This window comes from Juglans microcarpa x Juglans regia, chromosome 7S (genome assembly GCF_004785595.1).
Source record: "Juglans microcarpa x Juglans regia isolate MS1-56 chromosome 7S, Jm3101_v1.0, whole genome shotgun sequence".
Lineage (NCBI taxonomy): Eukaryota > Viridiplantae > Streptophyta > Magnoliopsida > Fagales > Juglandaceae > Juglans > Juglans microcarpa x Juglans regia.
Window position 1 is genome coordinate 2,856,667 of NC_054607.1, and position 21,880 is coordinate 2,878,546.

General features: G+C 33.0%; 2 protein-coding genes and 1 long non-coding RNA gene across 4 annotated transcripts; 1 reads left to right on the forward strand and 2 right to left on the reverse strand.

The window, feature by feature from the left end:
- The first annotated feature begins 7,180 nt into the window (after positions 1-7,180).
- On the forward strand, positions 7,181-10,131 carry LOC121241696 (trihelix transcription factor PTL-like). Its single transcript, XM_041139574.1, has 2 exons — positions 7,181-7,716; positions 8,480-10,131. Exons 1-2 carry the CDS (start codon positions 7,292-7,294, stop codon positions 9,804-9,806), a joined length of 1,752 nt encoding a protein of 583 aa, XP_040995508.1. The 5' UTR covers positions 7,181-7,291; the 3' UTR covers positions 9,807-10,131.
- A 780-nt stretch (positions 10,132-10,911) lies between these two features.
- On the reverse strand, positions 10,912-14,055 carry LOC121241395. The gene is made up of 3 exons (XR_005935718.1): positions 13,684-14,055; positions 11,189-11,193; positions 10,912-10,921 (listed from the first exon to the last, which is right to left on the reverse strand). It is a non-coding gene; the product is annotated as an uncharacterized LOC121241395 (long non-coding RNA).
- Positions 14,056-15,966: 1,911 nt separating this feature from the next.
- On the reverse strand, positions 15,967-20,389 carry LOC121241544 (RING-H2 finger protein ATL38-like). Of its 2 annotated transcripts, XM_041139353.1 has the most exons (4): positions 19,790-20,383; positions 18,654-18,751; positions 16,557-16,696; positions 16,297-16,438 (listed from the first exon to the last, which is right to left on the reverse strand). In XM_041139353.1, the coding sequence occupies exons 1-4, from the start codon at positions 19,946-19,948 to the stop codon at positions 16,428-16,430; spliced, it is 408 nt and encodes a 135-aa protein (XP_040995287.1). In that variant the 5' UTR covers positions 19,949-20,383; the 3' UTR covers positions 16,297-16,427. The 2 variants fall into 2 exon arrangements, with proteins under 2 accessions (XP_040995286.1, XP_040995287.1); XM_041139352.1 differs by having other exon boundaries at positions 15,967-16,696; positions 19,790-20,389.
- Positions 20,390-21,880: the final 1,491 nt, after the last annotated feature.

Sequence of the window (21,880 nt, forward strand, 5' to 3'; positions counted from 1 at the left end):
ATTCTCTGAATCATAGAACTATAATGAAATATATAATTTTTTTTTATTTCATTAATTTAATTTCATAGGTTGATTAAAGGAAAATTCCATAAAAACTCCTGCCTTTTTTGAAATATCATGAACAGTTCTCGTAGGTTGAGCACATTTTTTAAGGAAGCTACTGATCATCGTCTTGGTAAGCTATTGTCTCACCAACTAACTAATCAAACGCGAGCCCCTCCTCAAGCAAATTCCTCCTTTCGCTCCTCAGCCTACGGAATATTAGTAGCCATTTTCAGCTATTGTTCCCCTCCTAAGGGTAGGTTCTAATTATTGAGCCAAGCTAGATTTGGACCAACATAGCATATTGCCAACAAATTTGAAGTTCACCCTCTTAACATGGGACCATCATGTGGTGTCATGTAGTTTTTTTAAAAGAAAACATATTCAAAATAAAAATGTGTCTGAAAATATAAAGATATGAAGACTCAAATCCTAAGTTTCCTTTACTACTTTTATATTTGTTTTTTTTTCTTTTTAATAAACAGCATGGCATCATATGTTGGTGTCACATAAAAAAAGTCATTTGAATGATAAGTTTTAGACAATCAAGTAGCATTATTATAAAAAAAAAAATTAATTAGACAATTTAATCTAAAATAAAGAGTAATATTATTATTTAATCTAAAATAAAGAGTAATATTATTATTTAGAAATAATTAAGAGACAAATTGCTTGTTGATTTGTTGATAATTATAATAATCAAAATATTAGAGACCATAAGATTGAGAAGATTTTTTGGAACTAAATAGGGATTTTTTTTTCATTAGAATGGAGTGAGAAGTTTTTTTAATAGTGACTAATAATCAAGAGACAACTTGTTAACAATTTTTACCATTAATGAATAAATATTAATTTATTTGTAGATAGCCAGTGATTTTTAAATAATAGGAGAGAGAAATTTTCAACTGCCATAGTGTCATAAGCACTATTATACTCATTACAGCCTTTTTGTTGCTCCAACAAATGGATTTTCTATCAGGCCCATATGGACTTCATTCCTTCTCTGTAAAGTTGGTGGCCCAGTCCTCTATCTAAATAACAACTGGGGTCATTTTTTTTTAGAAAACTAAAAATCATCGACATCGTTGAATCGTTCCATAGCGAATAGAAGCCGTAGTAAATTGTGTTTGTAAATGTGATAGATTGTTATTAAAATCAGTGCTTTTTTTTAACTAAATTCTTTTGGGTAAGTAAATGTGAGATAAACTTAAGAAAAGACACTATGAATTCACGATGTTATAGACGTATTTCACTGCCACCGCCTCACAGTCACCTGCAACTAAAGAGTAAGATGACTTGGGGGGATCAAGGGAACGAATCCAATGCCTAAGTCAGTAATCGAATGAACTCATTAATACCAATGAATTAGATGCTTTTTACATACCTAGGTTCTTCCCTTGTGAGTAATGCTACACAACCTCCCCAACCTCCACACACCACATTTTTTTAAAATTTTAAATATATATATTTTTTTAAATTGAGTTTATTTTTTTTTAAAATTAATTCAATTATTCTATTCATTATTCATATATTAAATATTTGATAAAAGCAAAAAATAATAAAAATAAAAATAAGTGTGGTGTGTGGAGGTTGTGGAAATTTTTTCCTTCCCTTATATAGAACATTTGAACTGTTCCGTTAATAAGTGATAGCAGACACATCCGTTATTTTAAATTCAAACCTGGAGATGAGGGGTTCATCTCATAGTAAATTTGAATGATAACTGTTTTGATTCCATGCCACCGTCAAATAGTTATCCAGTCGACATTGACAATGTGGTAGATCCTTTTAATACCGAGATGGGCTTCAGATAGTAAGGTAGGCTACGGGCTTGAATATTGGCCCAGGCCCATGTGGGATTAACGGGTTAGAATATCCCCTCCATGCGACATTCTAGTATCAATGGACTCACGAAAGCCAATTGTTCATCCAGTTCTTGAGCAAGAGTAATGTTACTCATCATACGTGCTAATTCTTATAATCTCATGATGTCGAATTAGATGACTGTAGACTATTTATTTTATTTCACTTGTGAACCAATCATCTAATGTCACATTATAGGATGATGAGAAAAATGATGATAAATAGATTCTTTTGTTGATCAAAGACTGATCAAGAAAGTTTAGAACTCTCCGTTGGAAATAATTTTTGTTCATAAAATATCCAAAAATTGAAACGTGACATTTTCTAGAGATTGCATAAATTATCCAAGCATGCATACCAATTGTCAAAGGGGGAAAAGAAGATTAAAAAAAAGCAGAGAAAAAAGCTAATTTACAAGTACTACTTTCATTACTGTCGGCAAAGGAATGTACACAGTCCTGCATATAGGTTCAAATTCAAAGAATATGAGCAAATGTGACTGACAACTTCAAATAGATTATTGATCATTCGGAAAATTATAAGGGACGGGAGACAGTTTTGTCAAAAAACAATGCCTTTTTCAACAGAAGATTATGGAATCATGGCTTCAAAAGAAATCCTAATAGCTTTTTCTCTCTTTCTCTGTTTGTCAATTAAGAAAAGAGAAATATAAATTTGTATAAATAATAATTTTAACAGAAATTATAAAAGTAAATCTATAATTTGACATAATCATTAAATATATATAATATGTTAAATTGTAAAGTAAATCTAACGTATTATATGAAATTATGTCAATTTATAAATTTATTTTTATAAAATTATTGATAACTATAGCAATTGATATTCAATATTAAACCAAGTCAATTTATATCTTCATAGACATAGAATCATCTTCTTATTTCAATTTTCCCAACCCATGATATGTGGTCCATCTCCAATGAGGGTCCCAAACCCCATCAAGCCGTCCGTACAAAAAGAAAAGGGATTGAAAAGAAAGGGCGTTGTGATATACAGCTGGTGTGAAAGGGTCCACTCTTTCCCTTTTAGGCAAAGACAAACAGCCACACAACCTTTCTTCCATTGTTTTGTCTTCCATTTCCCACTGTCTCATCATTTCAACCCTTTTTGTTTTTCCAGTTTTTAAGAAACATGCAATAAGGTTATAACAAAAATAGTTTTAATAAATTACAACAAATCATATCAATTTATAAATTATTTTTTATTAGATAGGCCGATGAATACATATTGAAAATCCGTGAGGGGCTGAGATGCAACTGCAGTAGCTAGGTTAGGTTGGGGGAGCAACGTCTGATGTAAGTAATCAGAACTGAGTTGGTCTCAGCTGCGGGGGGGAAGAGTCGTCGATCGAGGGGACTGAGATTCTTTCCTTTCAATCTGGCCGGGATGGGTGCATGCATGCAGCATGCATGGGGAATTAATTATAAGTTCATCTGCACAAGAAATGTACGTACGTATACGTACACAAATGCATGGGACCACGCTGATCTCAGCTTTCTGATGATGATCTGCAGGAAGCTAGCTAGTTACTAGCTTTCTGCATGGGTTTTGTGAGCACCAGTAATTTGTTTTCAACTTTCAACTGTTGTATACATATCAAAGGACACAGGTCTAGCGCGTCGGGGAGCAAAAAAATTGGGTCGAGCTGACTCGAGAGATTTCTTTGTTGAAAAAGTCTAAAGGAAGGCACAATTCGGGTCTGTCCGCAGACAACATCTTATGTAGAGAGATACGCATCATTTTATTTACTTTAAAATAGTGCATTTTCGAGATTTTGAAATGTGTTCTGGTTCTTTCTACTCAAAGTCTCTCCATAAACCTAAACCCTAACATTTCGAGAACCCTTGCTCGATTTCATCCCTCTTCTTCTTCCTGTTCGATTTCTTTGTGTGAATCGGTTTCGTCCTGCTCGACCTGTTTCTTCTTCTTCTCTATGCGAATTGATTCATGGTTCCCAATCCAGATTTCTCTCGTGGTGCGAATCGATCTGTGGTTCCCAATCCAGATTGGTTTTTTTGTGCTGCACGATGCGAAAGAAGAAACTGACAACTGAGATCTGAGAGAAAGCAAGAAATCTAATGAAACTTTTTGTAGCACTACGTCGAAACCATGAAAATTGGATTTTTCGCCTTCGTCGTCACCTGGACTGCCGCTCAAATGAAATGCAAATAATTCTTCCCTCCCGCTTGTTTGTAGAACTACTCTTCTTTGTTTAGTTCTTAGCCTCTCGTGATATTTGGCAGATGCATGCATGGATCTCTCTCTCTCTCTCTCTCTATATATATATATATATAAATATATATATATATATATATGAGGCCGTGAGTTTAAATTTTATGGACGGCAGCATATATGTGTTATATGCGTATGGTTTCATTTAAATTTAGAGATGAGATGAGATGAGATGAATTGAAATGATTTGTAATTAGTAATGAGATTTGTGCGTTAAAATTTATAAATAATAATAAATAATAGTGAGATGAGTAATCCAAACTGGCTCGTAATCTTGGATGGAAAATATTGGAAATGTTATCTCGATCGATTTGCAGCATTCATATATATATATATATATGTATGTATATATTTCAGAAGACAAAACGATTGCTAATTAGCACGAATTCTTTTAATGTAGGAATTAAATAGAGCTTTTTATTATAGTATTTTTAATTGTAGAATTTTGTTATAAAGTTTTATAATAATAATAAATAAAAGAACTGTTTATTATAATTTAGTAAACATGCATTTGAAATGCACTTTCAGATTTTCGATTATCTGCAGAAACTTTTTAATAAAAGTTTTAATTTGATGCTTTTTTAAAAAAATGACTTTTCAGCTTCTTTTTATAAGCTTAAAATATTCTAACTTTTTTGTGTGGCATAGATGCATGCATTTTGCATATTAACTATTGTACCAAAAGCTAGCTCAAACTGTACGCATATCATGAGTTTCCCTCTCTAGCCCTTTCTAAAGTACTACTACTGCTTATTTTTAATTTCAATATGTTATTTTAAAAACGCGTATATATATTTATTTTCAAAATAATTAGGCAAAATCAAATTTTGAAAATGCATACATGCACGATATTTTCGAGCATTAGTAAGAACTTAGTGTTTAATTAATTTTGAAAATAATCAATTTTGAAAAGGGATCTATGCTGTATTAATGATTTCTTTTTCTTTTTCTTTTTTTAACTTCAGTTTTTTTACTTTTTTTTTTAAATTTTTTATAAGAGTATTTAAAAGAAAAATGCTATGAGTTAGACGAGCATTATTCGGAGAGAATTACTATAACCACAAAATGAGTAATTGATTACGCTTCATATAATATACTAAATCTATTTTATAATATGATATACCACATCGAAATTGATTTTGTAAAATAATTTCTTTGCGCTTCCTTTAAAATTATCTACAAATGAATCACTAACAAGTTTGGAGAAAAAGGGTTAATACATTAATATTCAATTAATTAAATAAAGTATGTATATATATATATAGTGATCTTTAATTACACAAGGTTTGGTTTAATAATCCCTTTAATTTATAGTAGTGATCTTTACAGGCTCACTAAAGTAGTGGGACGGTGAAAAGACGTCTTGTGTAAATGAATAAATATAGATAGAAATTACTATTGAGAGCATCTATTTTGTACATATGATGTGGTATCATCTAGATCACACATCTCCTCAAGTGAGTGTTGGGAACAATTAACTAGAAGTAGCCATACAGTGAATATAAAGTGTACATTGCTATAATGACTTCTCTCTAACATTACTCTTTAAGAATAGGAAACTCATAATCACAAGTCAATATGATTTAATTTGTCGTGCCCATATTGTCAACTTATGGATAATTGCAGTACTTTACCAACCTCATGAGACCTAATTGTATTTATTTTTTATAGAATTCTATGCACCAGTTACTATTTATTTTTATATCTCATATTTATAATTTTTTTTATAGAGTATAAATATATTTTTTATATAATATGAAATATAGATAATAAATAATAACTGATGAGTATAATTTTTTTAATCATTAATGCACCATTTCAAAAAGTAACATTTTATAATTTGGACATTTTCAATGTAATTATATATCTAAGTTGGCTAATGATTAAAACTTTATAAATTACATTGATGATGACTAGATTATTTCAACCATATATTGTATCACAATCGAATAAAATACGTACGTACGATCGAGACTCTTCCAATACAAAAACAAATAAAAATAAAAATAAATCAAATAAAATCAAATTTATTACGTTGTAAATATTCTCATATAATTCACAATAGATATTAATATATTACAAGGAGACGAGCAATGGTAGATAGTTGATAATTTCCGGTCAAAAAGACTCAATCATCCACAGTATCCACGCGTCATCTAAAGAAAGCTGAAATGGGATCAGTATCGTCATCCTCGTATGATGAATCGCCATTTGTCTTGTTGGGTCTTTTCTTCCTCTTTTTTAACGTATGCCTGATGCGCTCTTCAGTCTGTGTTTAGTTCTTCCAAAAAAAAAAAAAAATGTCTGTGTTGGTTGGAAGTCTATCAAAACCTATTATTTATTTTTTAGATATGGTTTGGATTTAAAAATGAATTGAGATGAATTGTGAATAATAGTGAGATGAGTTATGAATAGTAATGAGATTTGTGAGTTAAAATTGATGAATAGTAATAAACAATAGTGAGATGAGTTGAGAGTTAAAATGAGTTAAGATAGATTGCGAATATAAATCTTTAAATCTCTATCAATTTATTTTATATATTCAAACCTAAATTTTAATATATTTATATTTAAATGCATCTTAATCAGATTTATAAAATATTACTATTTATAAATTATTTCAAATCATTAAAATTAAATCTAGAATTCTTATATATATATAAGTTTGTTAGAAAATATTAATATGACTCTCAAAGTGCTCACTTATATTCTTTTATTTATTTTTAATAATTAGAAAAGTGATTATTAGTAAATATATATATTTTTAATAATTAAGAATGTTTAAAAAATATTTAAAAAAAAACCATTTATACTTTTATGAATATGCAATCTAATGGGCATCCTAGCATTGTCTATGTATGTTTACCTGTATTTTGCTTTTTTTTTTTTTTTTTTTTTTTGTTTTTTTAGCCACGACAGATACACAGAGCTGGGGAATGAGTTTGTGGTACATATAGTGATTAAATAGTGACGAAAGAGAGATGAATGAAGCGGTAGAGTCGGATCCTGTCCCCCCTCCCCTCCCCTCCCCTCCCCAGTCCCCCCCAAGAAAAAGCTCGCCTTTGTGCAGCGTAGGACTGGACTGGACAGGACAGAGACTCTCTCTCTCTCTCAAACACAGAGAAAATTAAAAATGGATGACCAGTATCATGGCCTGCTTGATTTCCGGCATTTCATGGCCGGAAGAACTCGTTTTCCTGCCGTTACACAACCAACCGGCGAGCCATTCTTTCTCCAGAAGAATGTGGCGCCGACACAACTCCAGTACGAGGCCATCATGGTTGGTACTGAGGCTTTCCCTCGTGGGCTGGTTGGGTTTAGTCACGATTCCATGACTAGTACTATCTCTCCCACAACAGCCTCCACAGCCAATTTAGCTGCTACACTCTCTGGTTCAGTCCAGATGGAGAGTTCTGGATGGATGGGAGCATATGATGGTGGAAATAGTACTAGATGGCCAAGGCAAGAAACTCTCACCCTTCTTGAGATCAGATCTCGTCTTGATTCCAAGTTCAAAGAGACTAATCAGAAAGGACCATTGTGGGATGAAGTTTCTAGGTATATTTCCTCAAACTGCACCATAAATAATTCATTTTCCCCCTTTTTTCCTTATTTTTTCTTCTCAGTTTTTTATTTATGCGTCACTTTTTTTGTTCTCCTCGATGGAACTGGGTACTGAAGCAATCAAGAAACCCTACCTGCTTTTCTTGACAGTGAAGATAACTGCTTTTCCCCTTTATCCACATGATGACCTTTCTATTCCTTGTTCTATGATCTTGCAAAAAGGTGACAAGCTTTGGAACCGATTTTTGTATCGATTCATAGTTTAGTACCTGAAAATGACAGTAACTGAGAGATCATTCGGGCGTTCTTTTTCTCTTTATCTTTTCTGGTTTTGTTCAAGAATTTCGGCCGCCGACTCGCGTATGCCCAAGTCATACTCGTGCTAGCCCGATAATCTCTCTCTCTCTCAACCCATTTTTCCTTTATTTGTTAGTGCAGGAAGTAGGAACCTCTTTGCACAATTAGGGCAATGGAATTAATCTACGTAATCTGAAACAAACATAATATATTAAGATTTAGAGGAATGTTTTGATTATTTTAATGCTACTCGATTATGGAATAAATAATACTCTTTTTTTTTTTTTAAATAATGCTCAATGAGGAAATGTGGGCAAACCTATTAACCAATAAGATATTTGTTTGTCCTTGGATGAGTTAATAATTTTATTCATGGTATCTTAATTCTTCAAAAAAAAAAAAAAAACATCATGTGTTAAAATCTTCCCCATATTTGTTGTGGTGTTTTGATTTGTTGCAGGCTAATGGCTGAGGAAGGATACGAGAGAAGTGGGAAGAAATGTAAAGAAAAATTCGAGAACTTGTACAAGTACTATAAGAAAACTAAGGAAGGCAAGGCTGGAAGGCAAGGTGGGAAGCATTATAGGTTCTTCCGGCAGCTAGAAGCAATATATGGAGAAGGAAGCAAATGCAATGATTATGCCACAGTTTCAGATCATACCCATCTCGCTAGGAATAGCAGCCTGCCTTGTCATGATGATCAGAACCCAAATAACGTAACCAACCGTGAAGTTCTTCAGAACAAAATGCTATGCAAGAGCCTTAGTTTCTCTAACTCGTCTGAATTCGAGACTTCATCTTCAGAAAATAATGATGATGATCTTTCCGCTATTGCCTTCATGATGAATCAGTCCAAGGAGGAGGAGAAAGTGAAAAATGAGAGACAAGGTTTCAAAAGGAACAAGAAGAGCTGGAAAGCAAAGGTTGAGGAGTTTGTGGACGCACAAATGAGTAAGATGATGGATGCACAAGATGCTTGGATGGACAGGATGTTGAAGAATATAGAGCGTAGAGAGCAGGAGAGGTTGTCTAAAGAGGAAGAATGGAGAAAGCAGGAGGCAGTCCAGTTTGATCAGGAAGTACATGATATCTGTACACAGAAGAGAGCGTGGATTGAAGCTCGAGATGCAGCAATAATGGAAGCTTTAAAGAAATGTATAGGAAAAGACCTCCAAGTATCGCTATCGGCTCATGACTTAATGGCGGCTGTAGAAACTCAGAGTCACAAGGAAGCCCAGGATGAAAGAAGGAAGGAAATTCCCTTTAGAACTGTAAACAACAGCAGATGGACTGAAATGGAAGTTTCAAGTTTAATACAGCTGAGAACCAGTCTGGAACTGAGATTCCAAGAAGGTAGCAGGTATTTGGAGGAAAGTCTCTGGGAGGAGATAGCAGCAAAAATGGGCTCCTTAGACTTTGACCGAAGTGCTGTCGACTGTAAAGAAAAATGGGAAAACATCAGCATCTTTTATAACAAGACGATGGAGTACTGTAACGAGTTGCGTGAAGATCATCATCAGGATTTGGATTTGAGAACCAGAGCTGGAGGTTATTTTGATCAGCAGCAACCTAATTCGTATCTTGACCAAGAAACTTGCAGACAAAGGCCGCCTGAGAGCATGGGAATACTTCAACTGATGAAGGAGGGTACTGATCTTCCAGCTTCAAGTTCATCCAGTGTAGGGGCGGCCGATGTCCATCCCCACGGCTTTTACCATGGAGGTGAAAAAGTGTGGCAGAAATATGGTGTAAGAAGCATTAATAGCAAGGGGAAAAGGCAGCATTAAGCTGTTTAGCTCAAGCAAGAAAAAACTAATTCAGCTACCTCTTCTCGAAAGTACACCTCGTTAATTGTAACTTTTTGAGAAGGTAAAGATCAATTATATGTGGAATTCTGTAGCTTGGCAGATAGGTTTGCTTTTCATTTACTGAAAGTTCTGTGATTTTGAAACTCATACCTGATTGTCTGATTGCTTTCAATTTCCTTTCCATTATTTGGAAGGGATAAGTAGTTTGTTTAAACCTTTTATAACAATGATTCTAATGAGTTTCAATTGTAACTTTGAATATTACAAGTCTTATAGGTATTAAGTCGTTAAACCTATTGGGTAAGCAATGAGACACAAGTTTGGAATTTCAATTTTCTTAGTCATTACAAATGGTATCAGAGCCAATTTCAACTAGATTTGCAGGACCAACCATATTGCCAGTACCTATGATATTTGGCCCGACGAGGACATTGGGATTTAAAATGGGAGATTGTAATACTCTGGTTATGTATTTGTGCACGAGAATGTGGTGATTATAATGAGATCTCACAATATTATTTGGGATAGAGAAGTACTTTTAAGTCTTTATAATGATTTCAAAATACTCTAATTGTGACATTTATTATGCTTTTTGGAATATTGGAGTACTTATAAACATATGTCGTTGACATTGGATGTGTATATACTGGCTAATATGTATTATATATAATAGAAGTTTGAAATCATGTTGTTTTTATCCTAAATGTTGTTATTTCAATCACATGCACTTGTTGGTGAGTCATGCATTTTAAGTAGTTTCATTTGCCTACCACTTATAATTAATATGGGCACCTATCTACTTAAATATATATGTTTTATCTACATGATGTGTGCATGGCTAAAAAATGAATGAATATCAGCAATTCTTAGAGGAGTTGTGCACCTGTTTGATCATTTATAGTGGAGCTTAATTTCAATTTTCAAGGTCTTGTTTTTCCTCCTTTATTTTTTTGTCTGTATTTCTCTGATATTTTTTGTTTGGATTATCATGATCGATCTGGCCTACATATCTTCCTCGTTTAAATATGATAACAGCCCATCGATATTGGTTTAGCTTATCATATTCGAATAACTTTATGGATGCAGCCCATTTTCTAAAAAAAAAAAAAAAAAAAGATAATAATATTATTAGATACAGTCAGTTAGTCGTGGAGCGTGCAAATGTCTAATATTTTTGAAAAAGATGAATGGCACAAAAATGAGGGGAAGAAGGAAAGAAACACTAGGGTTTGAGGGTTAGAATTATAATTTTAGAACAAGCATCTTGATTTATTAATATGGAAGATGTGTGGGTATAAATTAGGTGAAACTTATTCAAAATTCATCCCGTTCTTTTCACTTAAAATTTTAAAAGAATCCACCCGTCCTATTTAGATTAACGGGTGAATTCTCAACCATTACCGTGAAAATTCTGTCCAGTTGAGTTTAAAAAAAAATAATAATTAAATCTTATTTATTTTTACAAATAAAATGAGATGAATTAAAAAAAGAAAAAGAAAAGTAGGTGTTGTTATCTCCCTCCCTCACCTGGCTTATTGTTTTTCTCATGCTAACTCTTCTAATTGAATAAATCTCCATAACCTCCTGACACTTCACATTTTCTAATTTTTTTAATTTTTATTATTTTTTTCTTTTATCAAATATTTATTATATGAATAATGAATAAATAATTTGAAATAATTTTAAAAGAACAAACTTAAAAAAAGTTTAAAAAAAATATTAAAAAATTTAAAAAATTTAAAAAAATGTGGAGTGTGGAATGTGATGGAAGTTGTGTAACAAAACTCTCCCCTCAGTGACAGTGAGCTCGTCCTGTGTATGTACATCAGTATGACGTCTTGGGAAGGTGCTTGTTTCTCTGTGCAAAAAAGGAATATATAATTAATTAATGCTCGGAAATTTAGGTATATAACAGTAAAATTATTTATAAATAATAATTTTATTTTATTACGTACAAGCAAGATTGCATATGTATACTAATATTGACGTGGATGATATTGTTAGATGTTAATTTTAATAAAAAAAAATTAGAAAATAAAGAAGAAAACACGAATAGAAGAGAGAAGAGACCGATTCATCTTCTTTCTTAGAAACTCTATCTGCACGCGAGTTCACAAAGTCTCCATATTCATCTTCTTCATCTGCTGCATATTGTTGATGGGATTGCTTCGATTGATGATTGTCCAAAAATTCTTAAATCTCATTTATGTTCAGTCATCTTCTTACATCGTAGCTTAAATTTCTGTGGCAAGGCCAAAGAACGTACAATGAAAAAATCTGAAGCTACTTACTTCTCGACCACATAGCTGAAACATTTTCTTGTGGGTCTCGTGGGCCCCTTTCCTCTTCACTCCATTGCATTAAGTCTACATAGTTCTGCAACTCTAAAATATCATTAGTATAAGAATATGCTTTTCTAACATGTACCCAACTAACATTCCTGCCAAAATGGCCATGGGACCACTCAAGACATGTTTTATGCTTTGAATTTGTATGCTATATGTCTGCCTTATTCTATGAAAAAACCTTAAAACCGATCAGGTGTTAGTTTTATTTTTATACCCACCAATAAAAAACAAGCACATAGTAGACTTATAGAAATTACGGTGGGTATGCATCCAAGTAAACCCTCCTCTCCTTTCCATCTTTCCTCCTTCCCACATAGCCCTTCTTTTCTCTCGAATTTCTTCTCCTCCTCTCCCCTAAATTTTTTCTGGTTTGCGATGAATGAACTGGTTTGCAATACCAGGCACGCACACTCTGCACCCTAACAAAACTAGTTTATGGAAAGCTTGGTTTGCAATACCACGCACGATAAAAATATATATATATATATATATATATATATATTAAAAACATATATATTATATATTACATGGAAATTGAAACCGACGTCGGTTTTAGGGCAGGACTGTGATATCTAAAGAACAAGGTTTTATGACAACACTTTTCTCAGTATCCAAACATAAATTTAAAGGCAATGAAATCAGATAGAAACGAAGACAATACCCTCACAAATCTCTTGTCAATGGCCACAACTCTCTTGGACCTTGAGGAGAGCAACAATCGGAGGAGGGAGGGAGAGAAAATGCAGCAAGGTTCTTGGTTGAAGGTCACTATTTGGGCTGAAATGAATTTCTAGAGGGAGGGAAAGAGAGCGACGGAGGGAGAGAGAAAGAGAGGGGGAAAGATCTGGAAAAAAAAAATTATTTGTGTGCAAGTTTAGGCTATCTGAAGTTGTATTCCCTATGTGTCAACTTGTGATTTGTTGGTGTAAAATGCAACTACACACCCGACCGGCCTGAAGTTGCACTCTATTCAATTATTTTTTGCCTAGACTTTCCTTTTTTTTTTTTTTTTTTTTTTTTAATTTTTGGTGTGGCCCTGTGAGTAACATGTTCAATATTCTGTTTCAATCAATACCCATAATTTACCAGTTTTTTTGCCTTCTTAGACATACACTTTTTTGCCTTCTCAGCTTTTTTTTTTTTTACTTATGCAACATTATACTATAAAACAATTACTACACAAACTTGCCTCATTGGCCAAAAAGACAAGTGAACCTGAACATGAACAAGCATCTCATCAAGTGGCAAGCAAATTTTAAATTTTAAACAACGCATAATGCTTAAATTTGAATAGGTGTTAAATTTTACAGTGGTCAAAGCTCCGGTACAAAACACAGGAGATTCAACATGTTCTATGATTAACCTAACAACAATCTAAGTTATCTTATTCATTGGGAAAAATACGAGTTAAAACTACATTCGAAGCCACATATATTATCGAACACATCTAAACAAAACCTTTTATTTTCCTTTTTCTTAAACATGCATTCAAAAGAATTTGAGTAGACCATATGAGAACCATGCAAGACCCAATTTAGAAAAGCCCCAAATATGTTTACCCTATTACATAATACACAAAAGGCATAAAGATGATGTGAAGTAGATCGGCAATGAATTACTTGAAGAGTTTCTCCATCGTATCCTTCAAGCGAGCTACATCCGCGATAACAAAAATGCTTCTCCGCAACAACAAAAATTCCCAGGGAATAGACGAAACCATTTGAGTTTGGATTTTTCTGAACGAGATTTGGGAGAAGGGTGCGGAATGAATGAAGGAGAAGGTGAAGGGTGTGGGAATGGATGAAGGAGAAGATAAATTTAGTGGAAAATTAATGAAGCTACGTACAAGGGGAAGGAGAAGGGATAGGGTTTTCTTTTCACTGTCTTGCTAAACGCACCGTTTTAATAAATGGATTCAAAAGTTTGAAATTTTGCTAGAATGATTTTGTTGCTGCCTTACATCTAATATGCAAATCCATAGCGTTTCATTAAAATTCGACTTTCTAACTTGCCACGTTGGATGGGTGCGTAGATTGCTTACGAGCATAATTTTTCATAATAAAATTGTTTGAATGAATATATTTTATTAAAATATTTAAAATTAAATATTATAAAATTAAAATACTATTAATAATATCGTATTATTTCTTCACGATTAACTTTGGTCAATCTGATGTGGCCACAACATTAATCAAAACCAATGGCCAATGATTTTGGATCAATCACATGCATTTCAATCTTTTTTTTTTTCAATGGTTTTGGATCTTTATAAGAAGTATTACAATCAGAAAGAAATTTTATAAAAATAAATTTATAAATTGATATTGTTTCATATGATATGTTAGATCTACTTTACAATAAAAGTAAATTAAAAATTTAACATACTACATCAAATCACGTCAGTTTAAGATTATATTTTTGTCAAATCTTTTTGTAACTAAAATATTTCTTTTCATAATATATAGATATGGCAATTCGTGACAAATTGTGATTGTATCTATTTAATACGAGTTTATCTTAAAATTGGATATGGTAACTTTGGGAGTTTTTCACCCCCCCAATGGGAGGGTGCCACGTCATGAATTCGTTTACCATGGGTTGCCTCACACTCCGTTCCCCCCTCCCTCTCTCTTCGACTTTACTCTTTTCCTCACTTCACTCTCTGTTCCTCAGTCCGTAATTCCTTCCTCTCAAGTCCTAGATTCCTCTATCCTACTGCATAGTCATATTTTCTTTCTATGGAACCAAACTACTCTTTGAGCTTTGTATCGAGTTTCTGGGAAGACCACAACACTGTGGAGAGAGAGAGAGAGAGAACGAACTGAGTGAAATTATGAGATAAGTTTATGTGTTTTGCTTCTACTGTAAATTCACTACACTGGACACGTGTTACCCTCCTATTTGGGAGTGGAAATCCTCCAAAGACACCTCATCCAGTGTGGAGGTCTGTCTTGTATCAGACAGTGTGTGATAATTAATCGTACCGTTACGAGTGAATACGATGAGAAATAGTAGATATAATCACGGAGTGCATAAATATTATTTAATTTTTTTAATAAAATTATACAATAACGTCTTCAATTTGTTTAAAAAATAAAATAAAATAAGAATTGTACTAGCTAAACGCATATCTAACTGGCTTGTGGATTAATAAAGGTACTTAAGTCCTCAAGAAAGAACCAGGCAAAGGGTCATATTTTCATATTCTCAAACAATCATGAAATTTGGAAGAAAAAAATGCATTCTTTGATTGATATGATTGTGTATGCCAATCAAAACTAAAAGCAAGTATGCATTTACGAACTAGACGCAAGAAATTTGAGTAAAACAACCTGCAACAAAGGAGTTTCTTTTTTTTGGATTATTCCTATCAATGAAAGATGTTTTTTTTTTTTTTTTTTTTATCATTATCATTAATTAAAAGCAAAGCTCAGGCCGATTCACAAGCTTTCGGTGATATTTTAAGCTGCCAGAGTGGCTGGACCACCCATGTGAGCTATCCAGCAACAAGAACCCATGATAGAGATAGCAATGTCATACTTGCATTATTTCCATACTCTGAAGTCCCGTAGAGTTAAATTTAACATCTAAACATTTAACTATCAAATCACTAAACTTATTTTAACTTAAAACCTCTTTACACGTGTAATCCACAACCTTTTCAACTCAACACTTCTTTACAAGCGGGGCTCACAACCTTTTTCAATTTCCCATAAATACATCTTAACATCCAAACTTATCTTAGGTGAGCTCCCAAAAACTTATTTCACCATCTCAACTTATTACTATTCATAAAGAATTCAACTCATCTAAACTCAACTCAACATCCAAACGGGGCGAGTATCTGCCACCTCCAGAGTAAACTTAATTCTAGTTATACAACCGAACTTACAAAACTGCCATTACTAGCCACTGTCAAAGGGAGAAGCGAGAAAGGAGAAGCAAATCATCTTTGCAATATACACATTAAGCCACAAGAAAATAATTTACTTATCACAGTTCCAATGGATTCAATTCCGATTCTTGGGGCATTTTCTGAATAATACGTCCTGCTCATGAGTGCAGCTTAGATTCCCAGAAATAGACAGAGTCTAGTGATTTGATGGGCTTTCAACATGCTTGGTTTTCGAGTCTTTCATTGCCTGATTACCATTGCTTAACGGGGAGACATGCTCCCCAGCTTCTGCTCTATCAACCTCTGGCGTACAATGATCCTCTTGAATGGGGTCCATCCCATGATTGCCATGGGTGCTCAGTGGAAATCTGTTACCAGTCGCCATACAGTGATATGAATCAGAGTTCAAGGACTCCACACTGTAAGGAGATCGAAAAACTGAACTGAACAAGGGTTGCATTATGCGTTTTCTCTCGGGAAACTCACGCAATGATATCCGACAAACAGGACAGGTCGAATGTTGCTGCAGCCATATGTCTATGCAAGTCACATGGAAGGAGTGCCCACAGTAGGGAAGGATCCGCAAAATATCTTCACCACGGAATTCTGCAAGGCAAACTGTGCATCTGCCACATTACATTTTGGATTTCATTAGTAGGATATATTACAGGAAATCAGAGGAAAAGATAAAAATGCATGACTATGGTGCAAGTTACCAAAAAATTAACCTTCAACTATTTTCTATTTTGTTAATTAAAAACAGAGAGAGAAGAAAGAACAGAACAATTACAAAGGAAGAAAATAGAAAATTAGGAAATTTTCAAAAAAATAACTGGTTACGATAATACTATGAGATCTTTCATAACCATTTGATCAGTTCACAAAGGGATTGCCTTCAGACCAAGAAAAGGTTTCGAGGCTGGACTGACCAGAGGAAAAACAAGATAAAGAGGGTCAGAAAGCCATGTTCCTAATAGCTAATCTCATCTGGTAGTTCTTAAGCTTCCCCATTCAGGCAAACAGGCTATTGAACGTGAATAAACTTCAAGGAGCACAGTTCTCTAACATTTCTTCTTTGCAACTTGGATTTCATGTTCTCTGTAGGTCCAGATTTATTGAATCAAAACTAGAAGCAGACCCCTGATGCATTGATATAACAGAGAATATTTGAGGACCAATACCAATTTAATAATAGCAATGGGGTATACTCTGACCATCGACGACCAGAAGACATTTTCTATCAATAAATAGCACAAAAGATGGGAGAGGAAGAGTTGAAGTATTGATCTACATGGTTAAATTATCCATAGTGCTCCACCAGCATACAATGATGTAGCTTTCGATAATGTCATATAGATCCCAATCATAGTGATAAAAAAAGATGCCTAAACAGTCTCCATCAATGCCACTAACTCTCATCTTTATGAGCTAAAATGAGAATTTAGATAGACCCCCCCTTATGACGCACTTTCACACAAAAATTCCATCCATATCTTACTTGCCTAACCAAACCATTCATTCAAACACCCATCATTGAATATCCAGCAGACCCTCCACACCGAGGAAATAGGATCCCAAATGAAACAGAATATTTTCCGCATACAAAAAAAAAGATCGATCATCAATATATAGTAACTCAATGAAACCAACAAATCATTATGAGAACAAACTTGTATACAGAAACTCAATGAAATCAACAAATCGTTGTAAGAACAGAACCACAAGTCCGAATAATCAACTTTTGTAAAAGGTGTCTTATTTGCAACCCAAGGGAAATTCCTTACATTTGACAGCTTCTCTACATTACTCTACAAGTTGACACAAAATGATCGTGCAAATGTTATTAAACCAAAACCAGTATACTTGTTATAATAAACCAGTGATAAAAAATGCATGCAAGGACAATTCTTGCAATTGGAATAGCCATCCTCCTGTAAAATGTGTGGTTTCTATCAAACCAAATTCTTTCAAAAATAGATATGTAATTAATTTTACACCAAAAACCAATATCTAAGCATCCATATTCCATTCACCCTTATATTACATTCACTTTACTGCAACAACTGTTTGCCATTGTCCTCAATTTAGTATCATCTTCTAAATCATACTTTCAATTGATTACTCTGTCCCCTATCTCTGAGACTTCATCTCACCTTCGATCTCCTTAATTTACAATATTGATAAAAGAATGCACTTTTGAAGCCACCTTACAAGAAACCTTTTTTTTTTTTTTTCGTGAGCATTTTCCAACATTTTTCCAAATAGCTACAAATTAATATTGACATGTGTATACGATCGGCAAAGACTATTATCTCAGCGGTAACCCACTCAAACTCTACATGACTCTCCATAAAGCTACATTAAACCAGAAAAGGAAATAATGCCTACATTACGATGTATATTGTTCACCCTCAGAGTGTTATGTGCTTTGAAGTAGGAACAATAGCAAAAAAATACAAACTCTGCAAGTCCTAGGCACGCAAACAATCATATTGAATGCAGAATAATGAGCTATTTAGAATGGGATTTAAGAAAAACAAAAAACCAGTACAAGAAGGAATTCAACAAAGAGAGAGAGCATACTGAGCATCTTCTGCAACGGAGAAAAATTCATCACTGTACTTCTTCGTAGGAAAATTTGCTACAACTACAGGTTCAAGACCATGTAAGCCTCGCTCAAGCTGTACCATGGAAAAAAATTAAAAATGGTAAGTGCATGGACAAAGAATTGCACTGCTATAAATGAAATGAATCGTACAAGACACAAACTGAAGTTGCAATCTATTTATCTCAAATAAAGAAACTCTTTTATTTTTCTCTTTTGGATAAGTCACATATAGAAACTCAATAATCCAAACTGCACTAAGCCTCGTTTGGTTACATAGATGAGATGAGATGAGATGAGATGAAAGTTGAAAATTGAATAAAATATTATTAGAATATAATTTTTATTTTAAAATTTAAAAAAGTTGAATTGTTTATTATATTTTGTGTGGGGGTTTGGAAAACTTGTAATAATTATATGAGATGAGATGATTTGGTCTGTGTAACCATATAAAGTGGGGTAGTCAAGACTAACTACGTTTGGATATTGAGATGAGTTGAGTTGAATTGTGAATAATAGTATTTAGGTTGAGATGCTTTTAATTTTTTAGGTTGAAATATATGAAGTAGGTTGAGATGAGTTTAATTTTTTTATGGAAAATTGAAAAAGTAGTGAATCCCATCAATAATTGGTTTGAGATGAGTTGAGTTTGGTTTAACAATCAACAGTTGTAAAAAAGTAAAAAAAAAATATATTAAAAAGTAGTGAATAGTAATAAAAAGTAATGAAAAATAATGATGATATAATGAGATAGTACTGAAGTGTTTTCAAAATACACAGATATGAGACCTGGATGAAGTCAAACCACCAAGAGATCAAAGGATTTAAGATTGACTACGAAATTTCTATGAAGTCTAAAGAAAACTAGACCCAGAACCCCGGTGGTTACGGGGAAACCACATCAACCGTCTCTCAAAGTACAGAAGCAAATGATAGGAGAGGAAATGTATAATAGATTATAAATTTTTCCTGAACTAATTGATTTCGGATTTCACCAACATGGGAATATGCCAAATAAACTCCTAACTTGTGCAACCAAAGACAGCCGAAATTTTTAATTCACAAAATCTACATATACATCATATAAACAAACAAGACAAAAGAGATGACTAACAATACTGAGATCGGATCTGGAAGCGATAGGAAAGGAGCGCCTGGAAGCATTCAACTGAATCCGAGCGCAAACAAGGCGCGTGCACACGAACATGATGAACATGGTGCTCACCGCGAACCCAATCACCGTCATCACCAAATTTATCCCCGAAGATATCATATTTTCGCCAAGAAAGGGAAAAAAAAATCAAATCTTCAAACTAATTTTCACAATTACAGAGCTATCACGATCTCAATTCTCTTCCCCATAGAGAAATGTAATTCCAGTCTAAGAAAGACGAGAAGAGTACAGAACTTCGCACCGTGACGATGGAACTTCTGTCACACACAAACCCAGATCAGGATTCTACAAAGCACCAACTCTGACCAACAATGACCAGTCAGAGCTATCATTGGTCAAAATTTTCCTTTGAAACGAGTATTTGGGAAGGAAGTGCTAAGGAGGTGACTGTTTCATTGTGGCAGAGAGTATAGAAACCATGGAGAAGATGGAAGCCTCTGTGGGACTGGGCAGAGCCAGGGAGTAAGAAAGCCCATATGGATGACCTGTGCGAGCTCAGAGACGCAGAGAGAGAGAGACTTCGCTCAGATCCAAATCCACTGAAACATAGAAAGGAAAAACATTTGTTTATAGAGTTATTTGATTTATTTTATGATTTTCCTGGTTAATCACACCATTTTGTATTACTTTTTTTCCTGAGCTGGTTCACAATCCCAAGTTTGATATTAAGAGCACGTCATGTAATTTCAAATGTCTCATTATTATTAATTATTTTTTATTATTATTTATTATTATTTAATATTTTATCATTATTTTTTTATTATTTTTTTAATATTATTCATAGAATACATAAGGTTTAGTAGTGAAAGTGTTTAATCTAATTTCATCATTATAATTTTTTAAAATTTTTACATAAAATATAATAAATAATTCAACTTTTTAAAATCATAAAACAATATTAATATTAAAAAATAATATTCTAATAATATTTTATTCAATTTTTAATTTTCATCTCAACTCACTATCTAAACCTAATCTTTTTAAAGGTATAATAGGTTCTCTATTATAAGTGGTGTGCTTAACATGCCGGCTTATGTGTAGTAAAATTTTAGATGGTATGTCACGCCAAAAGATGTTGAGAGGATGCTGACAAAAAGGATGATAAATATATTTTTTTCAAATTTAAACCGATATGGAGAAAATAAAATTATTGTGTTTTCAAACAAAAAAAACTTAAAAAGTAATTAAAGAGGGGGGGGGGGTCAAAGGAGGAGTTTTCGGATCAAAATTCCTTTGAGATCTATAATGGAAGAGATACATATGAAGGGTAAATTATCAATCATTGAACATTTAATATTGTCTATAAAATTTACATAATTGGTTATAAATATTCCTTTATCCATCCTCTCAATTTTGTTCATACTTTTTATTTCAATCCATCCATCTATTTTCAGTTCATAATTTTTTTCATAACATGTTATTTGTTTATGATAGGTTAACATTTTCAAGAACAAATAAATAGAGACTAAATTAAGGCCAAAATAAACCTATATACACAAGAGGTTCAAGATTCATGTAATTCCATATAAAAGTAAACGCATCAAAATAGCATTATATAGGAAGAAACTCAATCATCCTGAATTACTACTTACTATATTTTCTTTTCAAGCCCAACAATATTTCAACATTTTTAAGGTTGCAAACCTGCATGGAGCTCTCATACGGGCTCCATTTGTATAGTGAGATAAGAGATATGATTTTAAAATAAAGTTGAATAAAATATTATTAGAATATTATTTTTTAGTATTATTATTGTTTTGAGATTTGAAAAAGTTAAATTGTCTATTATATTTTGTGTTAAAATTTAAAAAAATTGTAATGATGATATGAGATGTGATGAAACCGTTTCTGTATCCAAACAGATAAGTTGCTTCAAGTTTATTAAGGGAAAAAGTAAGTGCCCCTGTTTGGATTGGGATCTCACATCAACTCATCATTATAATTTTATCAAATTTTTATACAAAATATAATAAATAATTCAATTTTTTTAAATTTTAAAATAATAATAATAATATTAAAAAATAATATTTT